Genomic DNA, 18,536 nt, shown 5'->3' with positions numbered 1-18,536 from the left:
TGCCTGGGTGGGGAGTCAGGGCAGACTGTCCAGCCATTGGACATGGACAGGACTGCATAGAAGCATATATATTGAAGGTTACCTCAGGTAGAGGTATTCACCAGAAATGGCAGTGGTGGGAAAGTGTGTGGTCATCAAAGACAAGTAGTCCTGTTGGGTTGAACCTCGATACCATCATCTTATAAGAAATATAGGCCAGGCAGTGGCTCATGCCTGTAATTCTAGCACTTTGGGAGGCCAGGGTGGGCAGATTGCTTGAGCTCAGGAGTTCAAGACCAGCCTGGGCAACATGGCAAAACCCCATCTCTACAAAACATAGAAAAATTAGCCAGACGTGGTGGCCTATGCCTATGCCTGTAATACTAGCTACTTGGGAAGCTGTGATTGGGGGATCGCCTGAGCCCAGGAGGTTGAGGCTGCAGTGAGCTGTGATTGTGCCACTGTACTCCAGCCTGGGTGACAGAGTGAGATCCTGTATCAAAAAACAAAAACATGTAGAGATCATCTCACAATCTTGCAGCAAATATATAAGATGGGGAGGTATTCTCTATAATGTGGGTACGTGGCTTACCAAGAATTTGTTGGCAGCAGAACCAGGACTCGGCAGATCCTTTAGATTACAACCCCAGTGTCCTTTTCACAAAACCCCATACTTATCAAGGGTTTTAGCATTAGGAGTATGCATTGTAGAAGGGTTTACATGCTCAACTAAAAAGCTTAGACTTGATTTGATAAGCAATGAGTAGTTATTTAACTTTTTTGAGTGGGAAAAATACGATTAGGACTGTGCTTTAGCAATTTAATCTGGCTGGAGTATTAAAATGAATTAGAGACCTAGGTATCTTAAACATGGTGACTACTTAGAAGAGCTTGGGCTTCAGGGATCAGAGTTCTAACAGACTGAACTGAGATGATCTGAAGGTCAAATAAGTTAACTACTTTGTCCAAAGTCAGACAGCTAATCAGTGGTGTGGCCGAGGTTCAAGTTCAAGTCTGTCTTTAATGTCCATTTCTGGGGTTCCAGCTCCAGGAAAGTGGATATGTACATAGAACACAGTGGGAGAGCTGCTGCACGCTGCACTTTGTAGGCTGTTACAGAATAGTGTGTATATGCCTAATGTGCACCTACCCCTCCTCTATTTTTTTTAAGAGTTGAGATCTTGCTCTGTTGCCCAGTGGTGTGATCATAGCTTATCATAGCCTTTGGACTCATGGGCTCTTGCGATCCTCCTGCCTCAGCCTCCTGAGTACCTGGGACTACAGGCACATGCCCAGCCCTACCCTAGGCTAGGGAGGGAAGTGCCTAGTATGCGCAAAAGAAGTGCAATAAAGCTAAGTAAAAATCATCAATTTTTCCAGACATTTTACCTCTGAATTAGGGAAGCTGTTGAATGGTGCTTGTTGGTCTAAGAAGTCAATTTATCTGACTTTAGCCTACATATCAGCATCAGATCTAACATCCGTGAAGTTAGGCAGAATTAGCACTACTGGTGATTTCCAAGACTTGTTCCCCAAAAGAGCCTCAAGTGTAAAGATTTTTTAAACTTGTGGTTATTTCTTTTTATAACTCTTGATAATTTCTTAGCCATGTATGTCCACTTTTATCAGAACACCAAAATTTGCCTTTTGCATCCTGCCAGTTTTACTGTTCCATTGCCTTGATTCCTTCTTTTTGAATTCTTGACACTTGTCACGTGACCTACCCCCCTTTTTGATTCCTGGCCACTTACCCCCTCAGAAGAGCCCACTTTTTCTCCACATCTTGTATGAGTTGCTCTCTTTCCTGAAAAGGGCATGACTTTCCAGTCACTCCCCAGTGATATGCAGGGGAATTCCCTTATTGATGCCGTAGGTGAACAGTGACAAGCATCGCTGGTGTGTGCCTCATTTGTCTTTGCCGAGTGTAACCTGTCAACTGGGTCTCCTTGTAGTCCAGCATCCTGTGTGTGCTGTGTTGACGCAGGAGCCTGGCAGCACTTACCCATCTCCCCTCCTCCACTGATGGGATTCATTCCCTCCTGACATCTGTGTGTTGCTTCCCCGGGATCCTTATTAAGTACTTGGGATAGTATATACTTTTGCATTCTAACTGGTTCTTTGATGAGGATCAAGGCTTAGATACATTCTAAACTTATCCATTTATCTGGGGCTGAACACACAAATTTGGGACATAACTCTATACTTTTGGGTGTCACTGCTATAATCTAGTTCTCCTTATTGTAGATACCCAGGAAGTTTTAAAGATGGTATCAAACTTGTCTGTTTCAGAGGTACAACGCCAAACTTGTGATGTTCTTAGTTGCCTGGGATGGTTGTGCTCTGTGCAGTTCTCTAAGGACTTGATAATGAAGATATTAGGATTAGAGGTGACACCTGTCATTATCCTCTAGGTTTAGGGATATATTATAAAATCAAATGAGAAGAGGCGATACAAACATCCCCAGGCTGCTTTAGAGGCTACCTTTCAATGTTGAGATTTCACAGCAGCAAGGAGAGAGAAGCAGATGCTCTGACTACAATGATGTCTTAGAACTACAAGGGATCTCAGAGAGACACTGGTAATTCTATCCCCCAAATACTGGGTAGGATTCAACATACATTTTCAAGTAGTTGGTTGTGTATCAAATTTGAAATATACATTTTTTTCGGTTTTGTCTTCTCAACAGTGTCTACTAGCCACCCACATCCACTCAGGTCCGTCCCCATTGCTAACCGTTTGTGTGAGCTGGGACACTTCTTGCTGACCTTGAAGAGGAGCTCATAGTGAAGGATTTTTTCATCTCAGCTACCTCATGACTCTGCCTTCAGCTCCCACCTCCAGCCTGCTTCTTTTCTGTCTAGGCCGTCTCTAACTGGACCATTCCCTTGTATCATTGCACCGTGTTTCCAGCTGTTAGCCTTGATCAGAAGAGAGGCTGACATTCATTCCCCTGTGCTGATAAGCTACGGCCTACTGATGGTGACAGTTAGCAAGGCAGGGCAAGCCCCTGTGGTGCTTCTCTGTTCTTTTCTAACCCACTCTGCCCTAGGAAGCAATGGGAGCTGGTGTAAAGAGGGCCAGGCTGGTGACAGGGGACCCAAGTTCTAAACCTGTCTTCATATGGAAAAGAAGGGAGTTAGATTAGTTGAGAGCTAAGTTGCTTCCAGTTTAGTGATATATATTGAGTTTGTACTTTGTGCCAGGCACAGTTATAGACACTGGGGAGTGAAAGCAGAGTGCCTGCCCTCTTGACAGTGGGTTTGTGAATGGGAGGTTGGTGGTGGAATACAGCACTTACAAACCGTTTCCCGAAACTGCGATCCAAACATTTGTCCTCACTCCCTGCTTTGAACATCCATCTAATCTAACCCCCTTCTTTTCCAAATGAAGACAGGTTTAGAACCTGGGTCTCTTGGCACCAGCGTGGCCCTCCTTCCACCAGCTTCTATGGCTTGCTAGGGACATCCATGTTCCTTGGAGACCCACTGAGCTGCTCTTTCCATTGCTTGTCTGTCTTCCTACTACCTGTTTTAAAGGGATAACTACAGAGGTGTTTCTATCTGATGTAGAGTATCTTCTTTCTGCCCTCTGTTCTGTCTGACTCAGATCACACTTATTGAAATTGATAGTTTTATCAAAGTTCTGAGAAACTTGAGGCAAGATTATTTTGGTGGCTAACAAGCATGCCCTTTGTGACCTACCTATATGAACAAAAATGTTCAAAACTGTATCTGCTGGCATGCTAGGCTCAAATGCAGGAGGAGAAGAAAAGATCCATGTTTTTGAAGAAATTGTAATGTATACAGTGACACAAGATGGGAATGTTAGGGAAACAAAGGGGAGATGATATAACTGAAAGTGTGTGCTTGTGAATTTTTTTTTTTTTTTTTTTGAGATGGAGTTTTGTTCTGTTGCCCACGCTGGAGTGCAGTGGCACGATCTCGGCTCACTGCAACCTCTGCCTCCTCGGTTCAAGCGATCCTTCTGCCTCAGCCTCCTGAGTAGCTGGGACTACAGGCGTGTGCCACCATACCCAGCTAATTTTTTTGTATTGTTTTTTAGTAGAGACAGGGTTTCACCATGTTAGCCAGGATGGCCTCGAACTCCTGACCTCATGACTCACCACCTCGGCCTCCCAAAGTGCTGGGATTACAGGCATGAGCCACCACACCTGGTCTGTGTGTGCTTGTGAATTCTTAAAGGATGTGTGTAAGGGAGTGATCTAGGGGCACTGCACCCAGTGGGAACTCAGGAGAGTGGCCAGTTGTCTGCACCACTCTCGCTCTAGGCCATAAATGAAAGTATGTGCCCTGTTAGAATTGCTTTCTTCCTCCTGCTTTCAGGATGTTTGCAGGTGTCGGGGAGGGCAGACTATTTTTACACTCTTCCTCTGCGTTTATCCATTAAAGTAGGAGAGATGCTCCTGGTGAGGCTCAGGCCCTTGTCAGACAGAGTCCCTGGATGGCAGCAGAGCCCTTCCATGGCCAATGACTTATCAGAGCTTTTTTCCTTCCAGAGATGAGAAGAATCAGTCCATCATAGTCAGTGGGGAGTCTGGAGCCGGGAAGACGGTATCAGCCAAGTATGCCATGCGCTATTTCGCCACCGTTGGTGGGTCGGCCAGTGAAACCAACATCGAAGAGAAGGTGCTGGCATCCAGTCCCATCATGGAGGTAAAGCCTTCTAGGTGTCCTGGCCTTCCTGGCTGGAGCTCCTCCCACTGGCAGCAAGACTGCGGGCATCAAGCCTGGGTGGCAGCCTTCACGCCTCTCCCTGAGAGCCCTCTGTCCACTGTGGAGGAAAAGTTACCAAGCTGCCTCTAAAACCATGAATGTTGACCTGGTTGTGTCTTTAGGTTCCCAGTACTGGGTAGAGTGTCCTCATATTCTCCATGTCCCTTGACTCTGCTGAATGTTGTAGTGACAGTGACTGTCCCTCCCCACCTCCTCCACCTCTGTTGCTGTCCCCTTCCCTGCTGACATCACGTGTCAGAAATCAGTGTTCCACCGAAACTCTTAGAAGCTTTGAGGGCCTGCTGGGTCAGAAAGGCAATTTTCATGGGGGATGAGGAAGCCTAGATAGAATATTTTTCAACCCACAGTATTTGGGCATCTTATCTTTTTAGCGGGGAGGTAAAGCCAAAAGGTATCTGATAACCTAGAATCTGTTGAAGCTCCTCAGAAAACAGTTCCCTATGATGGCGTGAATTGGCCAGGGCAGGCCCCATCTGTGTCTTCACTCCTCAGCCTTCATGATAGGGGCTGGGCTAGGGTGGGCTCAGAGCAGTTGACACAACTACAGGCCAGAGAAGTTTGCTAAAAACTAGATCTTGCTATAACTAAGCATGCTTTAGGATCAGAATGCTGTCTCTTTTTCCCCCTTTTCTGTATGAAACCTTGATTTTGATGGATTAGAACGAAATGGCCTCATAGTCCCTGGGACAGCTTTCATTCCCCACCTTTGAAGCTAAAGCTCTTTGTTGTTGTCTTGGTTACAGTTGGTAGGAGCAGGCCTTTCTGCCAGCCCTGGGCAGTCCCTTTGTTTTATGTCTGTCTAGTCCATCTCTAATTGGACAGTTCCCTTCTATCATCACACCTACAATAGTAAGAAGACATTAGTTGAGCCGCAAGCTGCCAAGATAGCATCAGGTTTCCATGCGGAGCTCTGAGCCCCATCGACTAAGGCACAAGTCACCATGGGGTTTGGTCTTTCAGATGATTTTGGAGCTTAGGGAAACAAGAACCTGCCTGGACTTTCCCCAGTCCCCTCTTTCTCTCTTCCTTTACCAAGTGCAGGCATAAATTGAGTCTTGATTCACAGGGGTTCATTGATTATCCAGGCAAAATCTCCTGCCTTCAGAGTTGCGTTACTTGGAGGACTTTAATTCTCTGCTAAGTAACAGGATACAACCTGTTCACTATGAATTTTTGAAAAGCAAGTTTCAGTATTTGTTCTTACAAGATTTGGGAAATGGTGAATACAGTTGAAGGCATTTGTACTAAACAGACAAAAAGAAAAACTTTTATTCCATTACAGTGCTTCTCAAATTTGAGGGTGCCTGAGAATTGCCTGTAAGGCTTGTTAAAGCACAGATTGCTCTACTCCACTCCAGAGTTTCTCATTCAGAAGGGGTCTGGGAGGGGCCCCCCAAATTTGCATTTCTCGCAAGTTCCTAGGTGATGCTGGTGTTGCCCATCTGGGTACCACACTTGGAGAACCACTGACCTATTAAAAAGATACGATGGGCTCACTGGGAAATATGAAAGAATGAAAGGAAATAATCCCCTTTAATACTACAGCCTGCTGATAATCATCCAACATTTTGGTATATTTTCTTCCAGCTTTTTTACTAACTATTACAGCATAAGCCTTGTCCCCATATCATTCAACTTTTTATGAACTATCTTATTGGCTGCAAACATAGATTAATAAATGGCTTTACCATAATTTGACTCCTTCTTTTCTGACATTTCATTGGTAGCATATTTACTCCAGCATTTAGTCTGAGTCCCGAACTGAGGCATGGCCATGGCCCAGGTCGGAAGCCGTTTGTGGACTGTGGCCTTGGCCTCCTTAGACCATGTACTATGCCTATATTGAACAGCTAAGACAGCCGCTCCACAATTAACCTCATGTTCTACCTCAAATGAGAGTGAAAGCAGGATCTCTCCTTTGACTGAGTTTCAAGATTCTGTCCATCTTTTAGGCAGTAAGATATCAGAGACATAGTGTACTACTTCTTTTAGAAATAGAGTAGTTATTCTGAGCAAAATGAAAGACAAGAAACGTCTTTGAACTCCAGAGACTGAACAAAGTAGTTATTATTAGTTATGTTGGAAGTTTAGTGAAGGCAGATCACCACATTAGTAAACATGTGTGAGACATGGGGAAATTTTTTACAATTTTATCATAAAATACACATAGCATAAAGTTTACCATTTTAACCATTTTAAGTGTACAATTTAGTGGCATTTGGTACATTCACGATGTTTGTACATCCATCACCGCCATCTATTTCCAGAATTTTTTCATCATCCCAAACAGAAATTATTTACCCATTAAACAGTAACTCTCCATTCTCCCTTCCTCCAGCCCCTGGTAATGTCTCTGAATTTGCCTATTCTAGGTACCCCCACACAAGTGGAATCATATACTAGTCCTTTTGTGTCTGGCTTATTTCACTGAGCATAATGTTGTCAAAGTTCAATCATGTTTTGGCATATATTAATATTTTGCTCCTTTTCATGACTGAACAGTATTTCATTGCATGGTCATACCACATTTTGTTTATTCTTCTACCTTTTGGGTATTGTGCATAGTGCTGCTGTGAATGTGGGTGTGAAAGTATCTGTTTGAATTCTTGCTTTGGAAATGCTTTTTAAATCACAGTGGTCTGACCTTATCTAACATTTGGAATATCCATTATAGCCTGAGTAGGCTGCTAGGCTGTGGGAACGCAGGGTGCTTTGACATGGCAGAGATGAAAAGCAACATGCACACACAGACATATGCTCAACGTGCTTCAGTTGCTAAGGTCTGAAGGAGGAGTGTGTACATGAACCAGCTTAATCTTACATGGTCATGTAAATAAATGCTACAGTGGTTTGAGCTCAAAACATTAATTTTCTGCCTTGTGCAAATTAGTACTTTGGAAATTATGTAAGTCCTGAGGGTTTCTTCTGTCAAATGGAGCATTTTGTCATCCCAGAGACTGTCCCTTGAGCTGTCATTAAGTGTTATGTTTGAGAGAAGTCTTGGCTATGAACATGGAAAGGAAGAATTATAGCCAGGAAGAACCCTGAGTAGAATTAGAAAGAGGCTTTTGTTGCCAAGCAGAGAAAGAGGCTTTTGCACTTCCCAAGTCTGAAAACACGACTTTTCATAAGTCGACTCTATCTGGGACCTTGTATCAGGAAGCCGAGTCAGTTTTGTGGCTGCTCAGAGTGTTATAACCAGCACAGAGCATGTCTTAATCAGGGGACAGACAGCTGATTACTGAGTGATTGCTCTGCCCCATCCTAGGGAAGGATGGCCCTCCCAACAAAGCAATCGGTTATGGTCACGGCGTTGTCTCATTGAGTCTGCTGCCCAGCAGCTGCAGACACCTCCTGGGGAGACCTAGAGTTGAAGGTCTGAGGAGGCGGAAATCCCAGTGGTCTATGCTAAGTGGCAGTTGTTGGAATTAAAGGCGACTTGAGGATGGATTGAGATTGGCCGGGGTGCACTGGGATGATTTATTGTCACCACCAGCACTCTCTGACCCTGTTCTGTTTAAGAGCTTGTCAGCATCCCAGGAGTGATTTGTTCACAAGTCTGCACTGATTAAAAGAACATTGATAATCAAGAGACTGTTAGAGGAGGAACAGAACCCAAGTTTAGGCCAGAGATATCGCATCATTTCTTGGGGTGACTGGACTTTGCAGGCAGACAACTCTGAGAGCCACAGAGAATGCCCCTATTCTGGGAGAAAGAAAGGAGACGAGATCATGCCATTGCACTCCAGCCTGGGCAACAAGAGGGAAACTCCATCTCAAAAAAAAAAAAAAAAAAAAAAAAGGAGGCTAGAGTGAAGCTAGCAAAAATGATGACGAAGACCAGATATGTTATTTTCAGGATTTGCTTTTTTTTTTTTTAAAGATAGGACCTTGCTTTGTCACCCAGGTGGAAGTGCAATGGCATGAACACGATCACTGCAGTCTCTTCCTCCTGGGCTCCAGCAATTCTCCTACCTCAGCCTTCAGAGTAGCTGGGACTACTAGACGTGCACCACCATGACCAGCTACCTTTCGTATTTTTTAGTAGAGACAGGGTCTTGCCACATTGCCCAGGCTGGTCTCAAACTCCTGGGCTCAAGTGATCCACCCACCTAGGCCTTTCTAAGTGCTGGCTTACCAGTGCCTGGCTAAGTGTTCACGCTTTTTAGGGCAAAGAAGAAAGCCAGACACTGTTAACCCATTTTTACAAGAATCTGCTCCCAGTACACCTTACCAATCTTATCTCCTGTTTCCTTTCATGTATCAACATACTTTAGCCACTTCAAACTTGTTTATTTTGTAACATAACCCCGTCCCTTTGTCCACACTATATTTATAGAATCTCTTCTTCTTTCCCACTGTCAGAATTATGCTCACTTTAAGATCCACTTCAATTTTCCACTTCTTAGAGCTTTTCCCATAGTGGGGCATGGTTGGTTTTGCTCCTTATCCGTGTTTTCATACAACTTGATACATACCTCTTTATTGTACAATCAATTACATTGAAATTATTTCAGTCCATTTTTATTTCACCGTGTATTTCTGTATGCATCAAAAAGATTGTTATACCATATGTACTTGGTAGCATATTCCATCGACCAGTTTGCAACTTTTCACTCTACATTTTTTTATTAATCCATGAGCTGTGTTCTAGTTTATTACTTTTAACAGCTTTATAGCATCTGATTGTGTGAATATACCACATTTTATTTATGTTTTCCCTACTGGTGAACATCTGGGTTGTATTTCTTTTTTATTATTAAATATAGTCTGAATGGAACATTCTTGCCTACTTGAATTATGTGAGAATTTCTCTAAGTAACACCTAGAAGTAGAATTGCTGATTTGTTAGGTGCATGCATGTTCAGTTTTACTAGATATACCCAATTTTCCTTCAGAATGGTTGTTCCAGTACTTTTAGATCTGTCATATCACTTTGCAAAGTAGCCTAGTAAGGTAAGGAGTGCCAGTCTTTTGGCAATGATCTTTAGACCTTGGGCAAAGTTTTCCTAAGCTATCACAAGGAATGATCTCAGATATGGTAAAAGGTCTTATTGCTATCTTAGAAAGTAAGAAATTTGAAATTAAAAGTTTGAAATTGAAACTTATCTGTTGAAACGAGCTTCTCCTTTAGAATTTTCCACCAACTGGCCTTTGCTGATTACATCTGTATGACATTGTTTAACATGTGCCTTTGTCCACTTTATTTCCTGTAAAGGAATAGTAAAATTTAGAGGCTGCTTTAGTTTCTGTTTTGTTTTGTTTTGTTTTTAACAGGAATCCTTAAGATGTGGTAGTTGGGCCTCCATTAGGAGGCACAGAAAATCTGGCTTTTTGTGATGTGAGCCAGCAATTGATTATGCCTAGATATATTAATTAATCAGCAGTTACAAAATGCCGATATTGTCATTCTGTTACACCTCCTGCATGTATTAGCTGGAATAAATCTGTGCAGAGAAACGTCCCCTTACCAACTACTTAATTACCCTGAGATACAGTTTACACTGGAAAGTAGATGTTTAAGGCTTTATTTACTAGGTTTCATAGTAATTAGTTGGTTTTCTAGCATCTTCTGAGAGTCTTCTCCCTGCTTTTACATAAAAAGATATAAGTGAGGATGTAATCCCAGCACTTTGGGAGCCCGAGATGGGTGGGTCACGAGGTCAGGAGATCGAGACCATCCTGGCTAACACGGTGAAACCCCGTCTCTACTAAAAAAAAATAGAAAAAAAATTAGCCAGGCCTGGTGGTGGGCGCCTGTAGTCCCAGCTACTTGGGAGGCTGAGGCAGGAGAATGGCGTGAACCTGGGAGACAGAGCTTGCAGTGAGCCGAGATCACACCATTGCACTCTAGCCTGGGAGACTGAGCGAGACTCCATCTCAAAAAAAAAAAAAAAAAAGGATATAAGTGAGGATTAATATCTATCTTTATCCTTTGACTTGATTTGGCCATTTGAGCCGTGAGAAGTTGCCCACATGTGTGGTGGCTTTCTGTCTGGTAGTGAGTGGTTTGGAGGAGACAGAGTATGGAGGAGTGCTGTGATGCTGTGTAGGTAGAATGAACGCAGACTTTGGATTCAGGTATATCTGAATTTCTATCTTGGGGTTGCCACTTCCTAGCATGTGACCTCAAGCACGTGACTTGACCTTTCTAAGCCTAAGTTTTCCCATAAGTATGGTGAAAGTTAGTAATGCTTATCTTGTAGGGTTCTTGGCAGCATTAAATGAGATTATAAGGGGCCCAGCCCAGGACCTGGCTTATGTTGAAGGTCTGGGAAATGCTTTCTACAAACATTTTAGGAAATATAGCCTCCTTTTCCATTTTTCAAGTAGAAATTGGCTCACTGAAGTCTGGCAGTCTGCCATTGTCCTGTGGGGCCTTAAAGGCTGAGACTCTTTGTGGAAGGAAAGTGGGTACACTGAGGCCTCTGCTAAGATGACAAGGTTGGTGGGTGCCAGGAGCGTGAGTCCCCATCGCCTTTGGTTGGAGGAAGCTGATGATGTAAAGTCTTCCAATTAGGTGACTGAGAGTTACATCAGGCTGGCCGGGCTCTAGACTTGCCCTGACCTTGGGCATGTTCCAAGCACCAAGATGCCCTTCAGAGCAATCCAACATACCAAGGTTGTACTTTCTCCCCCTACACTTCCTTCCAGAGGTATATACTGTGTCTGTAACATATAGATTGCTTTATACACTTTAAAACCTAAAGTAAAAGTGTATATTGTGACTCCAACTGGTTTTTGCAAGACTGCAGTGGCAAGTTACGTATGAGGACAAGGAGTCCAATACTTACATTTCACAAGAGAAAAACTGAAACCCAGGTTCATTTACTCTTTCACTTAAATATTTTTGAGTGCTTACCATGTACTGGGTGCTACAGAATCTGTGCTGAAGCAGATGTGTAATCTTTGCCCTCATGAACACAGAGGGTTAACTGCATATGGGCTAAGGGGAAGAAGAGGGAAATGTAGGGCCTGGAAGAGCATATGGCAGGAGGTGCTCCCCTAGCCTCGGGATCAGGGAAGGCTTGCTTGCCTGAAGAAGCAACATCGATGCTGAGACCTGAAGGAAGATGAGTCGACTAGGTGCAGAGAGCCGTGGGAAAAGGGGGAACTGCATATGGGAAGCTTGGGTGAGGGCAGAGAGAGCATAGGGCTTTGGAGAAAGAAAAAGGGAGTTAGAATTGTTAGAAGCCGGGACCAAGGGCAAGATTAGAGGCAGGGAAGGGTCGGTTCCTGCCAAGCACATAAGCCATGCTAAGGATTTGAAAGTTGTATCTCAGAGGGCAGTGTAAGCCACTGAAGCATTTTATACAGGGAGTATAATAGGTTTACATTCTAGAGGAATCACCCTGGCAATTGAGTGGAGAATTGACAGCAGGTGGAAGATGGGAGTGGGACCAGGGAGACCATTGAGAGCCCATTGAAGTTGTTCAGGAAAGAGGTGACAATGTTGTAGGCTAAGGCTATGGCAATAGGATAGAAATAGGGACAGTTTGACCCGTTTGGAACTTGGCATCCTCTATACTCGGAGGGTGGTGAATGGAGGCCAGTCCTGGGCTCAGCAGCTTCCCTGGTGCAGAGCTGGACCTAGATTTCTGTGAGTGGGTGGTTGTATAACTCAGCGCCTCCCTCTACTCATCTCAGTAGCAGGAACAGTTGTTCAGTAACGACTCAATGGCATGTTTTCAGGAGCATTAGTTTTAGGTCAACTTTGTAACCTTTTGCTTCTCACTATTCTGCCAGCCTTGTCAATAATAGATGGCCGCCGGGCATCGTGGTTTTGGGATGTCAGGCGACACTAATAGTTCTTCTGCTTGTATTGGGCTGGGCAGGACTTGAGGGGTAGGTTGGGATTTTGGCTTTTCTTTCAACTTCTTTGTGCCTCAAATTTTCTAGACCACTGAGAAGTTATAGCAGATGTTTTTCAAGTGTTTTATCCACCTAAAAATGTAAGCATGTGAAAGGGATTAAATATTAATGTATTCTTTACCAATGCATTGGCAACATGGTGTTTTATAGGAAGCAAATCTTCACACGATAAAATTAGTCCCATATCCACTCATTTTAAAAATTATCGTCTAGTGTTTTGAACTGTAGCCCTGATGCTGCAGAAGAAATACCAAGAGGGATGATGGCTTCCTGAGGTGGGAAGGAGTGTCAATTTGTGGCGTATTGCTAGGAAGGTATTATTTGTCAGTTGGGAGTGACATTTGACTGCCTGCTCATGTAGAACTGATCAAAGTGTATTAAGTACAGGAAGGTTTGTTTGTTTTTTCCAGAAAGTTCAGAGCTAGTGGGCACTGGTATTGTTTTAGTGGCTCAAGAATGTCACAGCTAAGGTCTCTGTGATTCTTTAGGCCTTTTCCTCATGGTTCCAAAATAACTGCTTTAGCTGGTACCATCACAGGTGCATTCCAGGCAAGAAAGAAGGAAGAAGAGAAGAGGGACGGTGGGATGCACCTTCCATTGCACCTGGGTAGTCCCCTTTGAAGACCCCACCAATGAACTTGTTACTCTCATTGGCCATCCTCAGGAGTAAGAGGCTAGAAAAAGAAGAGTTTCAAGTTTTTGTTTTATTCTTTAGCTCAGTTCATTGTCATCCCAAGAACAGAGGGTTTCTGTAAGTAAGGAAGAGAAAGGGGACACATGTTGCCACAAACATACAATCCTGAAATCAAGAAAGGCCTCTTTTTTTTCATACCTTTGTCTGTCTGGTCTGTGCAGGCCATTGGAAATGCTAAGACCACCCGCAATGACAACAGCAGCCGTTTTGGCAAGTACATCCAGATTGGCTTTGACAAAAGGTACCACATCATCGGGGCCAACATGAGGACTTACCTCTTGGAGAAGTCCAGAGTGGTCTTCCAGGTGAGTGGGAGGATTTGCGCCCTTTTGTGTATTTCTCATGGACAATTACCTTACTTCTGCTCCCTGCCCCACTCCCTGGACCCAAAGAGAATCTCTCTTGTGAGCCTGGAATTGAATGTAGTTGTTCTTTTGGTTCTTATCTTTTATCAGTAAGTGTTCATTCAGATGGTATAGGGATTAGATCTCAAAAACCTTTATACAGTACTGTTTTCAGATTCAATCAACAAACGTTGAATGCCTATTATGTGTTAGCTCTGTCCTAGACACCAAAGATACAGTAAAGGACAAGACAGAACTTTTCCTTATGGATTTTAAAGTCTTATCAGGGGAATGTCATAAATACAGAGTCTGGGTTTTAGGTTTCCTGAGAACTTCCTTATTTAGTAGGTTAAAAAATAGATTATACTTGGCTACCTACTTAGTTTCCTTTTCAAATAAGTGGATGTCCCACTTTTTAAAAAAAATTATACTTTAAGTTCTGGGATACATGTACAGAACGTGCAGGTTTGTTACATAGGTATACACATGCCATGGTGGTTTGCTGCACCCATCACCTCATCATCTACATTAGGTATTTCTCCTAATGCTATCCCTCCCCTAGCCTTCCACCCACTGACAGGCCCCGGTGTTTGATGTTCCCCTCCCTGTGTCCATGTGTTCTCATTGTTCAATTCCCAGATGTCCCACTTTTCACCTGACTTGATTCTTCACTGTTCTTCACTTACCTTTAATTTCCTCCTGCCAGCTACTCTTTGCCTCTTTGTAATCCTTCTCCTCCTCCACCCTGACTTTAGTGGGCTTGGTGCAACTCACAATGCCGACAAAAGTCCTCCTCCAGCTCCCTTTACCCTCCCATCACTGAACCAAGATGATGGTTCAGGTCCTGGTTTGAGTCTGTGGCAGATTCTTGCCTTGGGTTAAATGGCTTCCTGGTCATCAAGCTTTAGCTGCCTTTAAGGAGACCTCAGAATTGCCTCAGCTGTTTGTTTCTTGGTGACATCTCCATGCTGATAATAGCAAACATCTAATGAATTTTTTAACCAGCTCCCCATGCTTTTGCCTGCATTTTATATGCACCTCACAGGTTGGCTTGATAATCCCCCCATCCTGCTTTACAACACAGCTAAGGAAGCAGCTTGCTGGGTTGGGTGTGTGTCTGATGTCTTGCTCATGGCTCTTTCCTGGACACCCCTGGAGCTTCCCTCTTCCTTAGCTCTCTTCACTCAGGCCTCCTGAATCCCCACCCCCACACCCACCCCACCGGTGTAAGGCCAGTCCAGCTGCAGGTGTTCCCCAGACATCCTGCCTCACTTGCGGGCCTTTCCTGTCTGCCCAGCCTGACCTGATGGGCAAGCACAGCTTCCACTTATCTCTGAGCCTCCCAGAGGAGAACGGGAGCTCACAGAAGGGAACTGACAATCCATGGGACATCAGCCAAGCAGCACAGAAGACTGAATAAGTATTTGTTGACTGACTGACTCACCATTTGTGAAGAGCAATGATGTCCTATATAGAAGGAAAAAAGAAAATACATACATGCTTTTGCATAAGTCAAGACATATAAATCCTCAGGTTGGAAGAAGGCCCCATAAGAGTGAATAGAAAGTTGGAAAGTGGGAATTGAAGGTGGCAGAGGTGTGGAGGAAAACACTGGGAAGAGTGGGGGGCTCAGCCTCCACCACCTGGAGCACCCTGGGATTACAGTGGCAGAGGGAACGATCTTAGAGGTCACTGCCCTAAAACTGCTTCACTTCTTCCTCCTCCAGGCAGATGATGAGAGGAATTACCACATCTTTTACCAGCTCTGTGCTGCTGCCGGTCTTCCAGAATTTAAAGAGCTTGCACTAAGTAAGTCAACAGGTGCATGCCTATCCTCTGGGATGGGCTACTGCTCCAGTGGGTGCACAGCTGGGGGCTCTGCTCAAAGCCCTCCGTCATGGGTTCTTGTCTCAGCTCTGCCTCTTATGTGGCCATAACCCCTAGGCCTCTCTAAATTTCACTGCTCAATTAGTAAAAGAGGGTTAATTGTACGCAGTCCACCTGGCACAGGAAGTGTGTGAGAGGATAAGAGGCAGGGGTGGAAAAGTGTTTTGCATGGCATGGAAGTCTTTTCATGCTTTATTATTCTGAAAGATATGTTTGCACTTTAAGCATCGTAGGAAATGTGTCCCAAACCTAAAAATCTAGAGATAAAAGTAATATACATCGTATAATCATAACCAGCATGTTTTAACTCATAGTTTAGGATTGAGGCAAAGAGAAAGGGGTGAGGATAAAGCAGAGAATAAAGCAGGGGTGGCTCTAGACCCATATGGATGCAGTATGGCATAGCCACAGAGGATAAGAGGGGGCTCTGGCATGTGAGACTCTGGACTGCCAGGCCGTCTGATCTCTCCTGGACTGGCATGGAAGCTTCTAGCACATCCTCACTGGAGGGAGAGAGATGGAGCAACCCAAACTGCCCCTCCACAAAAGCTGAGGGGATAAGGCACCTTGTCATCATCCCCATCAGATGAGCACCACCCTTTGTTTCCACTCCTGCTGCTTCCTGAGGGGTGTTAGCAAGTTTCATTTGCTTTGAGACTATTGATGTGGAGCCAGTGGAGTAGTGAGCAGGCTTTAGTTCTTGACTCCATACCACAGAGCAGCTCTCCTTGGGTCTGGAGCCTTTGGCCCTTCTCTGTGTGGGTCCTTATGGGGTAATGACTGATTTTTGCTGCTGAGTCTTCAGGCACATATGTGTAAAGAGGGCAAGCCTTGAGCCCAGCAGTGTCTTGGTGTCTGCCACACTTCCTGCCATGCTTCCTCTCCCTGTCCTGCTGTCTTTGTTTTGGGGGCATTTGGGGGGAGGTCCAATACTAGCAGATGGTATGAAGATCTGGGTATCTAAACAGAGGAGTTGGTCTTTGTGCAGCTGTGCAAGAAACAGACATCTGAGGCTTGGCTGTCCCTGATCCAAATCCTGGCCATCCTAAGAGTCCAGCACCAGACCCGTCTGTGCTCCCAGTAGCTGAAATCCATCAAGTGGTTTCAGCGCAAGTCTACCCTCATAACACTTGCTTATGAATCCCTGTATCTTCAATGCTTGTACCATGCAACTTAGCAATAATTCTTGCATTTGTTCATCAAACTCTATTCAGGCCATGTTAGGCCCCAGGGATCCTGCATTGAGCAAAATAGTTGTGGGTCCTACCCTGCTTAGCTTGTCAGTTATGATGCAGAGTGCTAAGGGCTGTGCTGAAGGAAGCGGAGCTGAGAAGGGCTGGGCGGCTCCCCCCAGGAAGTAATATTTAAATTGGGACCCCAGGGAGAAAACTCTGGCTGACGTACATTGTTACTTATGTCCTGTTCTCCAGCTGGTCAGTGCTTGCAAGTCTGATTTTCCCAGGAACACGATGAACATAATAAAATCCTTGAGGACAAGGAATGTGTGTTCCCTGCTAAGCAGAACAGGTGCTGAGCACTCTTTGCACACTGTCCTGAGCTGGAGCCTGTGGCTCTGAGGGTGCCTGTCAGTCTCAAGCAGCCAGGTATGCCTCCACATTAGGGGCCATTGCCATCCTCCTCTTTCCTTCCCAGAGCAGAACATAGGCCTAGCAGGGCTTTTCGGGGCCAACTTGCAGGAGGTGAAATTTTTTTCCCTCAGGTCAGTTTTATAGAAAATAAACAAATATTGGCAAAACCCATCTGGATGATTTGGATCACTTGTCCCAGTTGTAATTCTAAGGTAATGGGGAAGAAATCCTCCTAAATTTCTTTTTCAGTTACATGAGTCATATTGAGGTTAAACATGATTTCCCCTTATTCCCTGTCTCTGCAAGGTGCATGGGCCCCAGGCTGCAGCACTTGAAAACTACCCAATTTGATCAGTATTTTTTTTCCCACTCTTTCACCTTCATATGCCCTCTGAGACTATTTTGGAGTGAAACAAGAGCCTTTGACGAGCGCTTGTGCTCTGGTGTCAGGTTGTCCTCGGCCTCATGGGTGGATTGGCTGAGGGCCCTGAAGCTTGGCATTTAGGTCCACTAATAACCCTAGTCGAGTAGCTGAAAACAGCAAATACATGGACTAGCCAAGGGCTCTAAGTGAATATTTGGACCTGCTTCATATCCTTCTTCCTCCTCTTCACCCAAAACATGCAGTTCAAATGCACACAAGTCTCTGCAAGACCCCTTGGCTTGGCGTAAATTTTGTGCATTTGTCTGAGAATGGAGGGTGCAGATTTGCATCCAGTTGTCCACACTCTTCTTCTGCCCCATTGTTGGGCCGTTGCATTTAAAATGACCTCGAGGAGATTTTTTTTTTTAAAGTCCAATGAATAATTTGTTAAGGTGTGAATAAATGATGGTAAAAACCATACAGGCCAAGGTCAATACCCTAGAATAACCTCCTGGCCCTTTTGTGAAGTAGCTGCACTCTACCTTCCACTCACAGCTTATTTCCTCCCCATCTCTGCCTTCCAGATACACCAATTTCTGGTGGTACATCCAGTTGTAATGGGCCCATTTTCCCTTAAATTCAGCCTTTAGGGGATAAGAAGTAAATTCCTTTTCTTCTCTTTCATTTCCGTGGTTGTATAGATAGTTTTGTAAACAACCTCTCTGGCCTTGCATAGGTCAGAGCATAGCCTCCCCAGGTGATGTGCAAGCCCATGACCATGGCCTTGGTGGTCCGGTGCTCTAATCACTGGGTTCAGGTTCTCCTCTGTGTTCTGTTGACTGCCTGATCCAATCTCTGCCTGTTGAACTAGTTAATAGGAGGTTTGTGGTACATTTCTCCTTGGGAATTCTTGGTAAAGAGAGAGACCTAAACTGGAGGATGAGAGAAGTTGCTTTGGGATGGGATAGTCAGTGTTCAGCTTTATGGGTCTGAAAGGAGGGCTGAGATCCAGGAAAGCCAAGCAGGTGGGGGAAGACTGAGTCCTATTTGGA

General features: G+C 44.5%; 1 protein-coding gene across 3 annotated transcripts in view; it reads left to right on the top strand.

The window, feature by feature from the left end:
- The window catches only part of MYO5B (myosin VB), a 369,650-nt gene that overhangs the window by 189,074 nt on the left and 162,040 nt on the right, over nt 1–18,536 (top strand). For all 3 annotated transcript variants that reach the window (XM_034943673.3, XM_034943674.2, XM_055102690.1), the window contains exons 5-7: nt 4,497–4,653; nt 13,462–13,605; nt 15,372–15,453. In XM_034943673.3, coding sequence (XP_034799564.1) covers nt 4,497–4,653; nt 13,462–13,605; nt 15,372–15,453 — 383 coding nt within the window. The remainder of the gene's footprint in view (nt 1–4,496; nt 4,654–13,461; nt 13,606–15,371; nt 15,454–18,536) is intronic.

Source organism: Pan paniscus, chromosome 17 (assembly GCF_029289425.2).
Source record: "Pan paniscus chromosome 17, NHGRI_mPanPan1-v2.0_pri, whole genome shotgun sequence".
Taxonomy (NCBI): domain Eukaryota; kingdom Metazoa; phylum Chordata; class Mammalia; order Primates; family Hominidae; genus Pan; species Pan paniscus.
The sequence above is the reverse complement of the archived record's forward strand: the minus strand, read 5'-3'. Positions and strand labels throughout refer to the sequence as shown.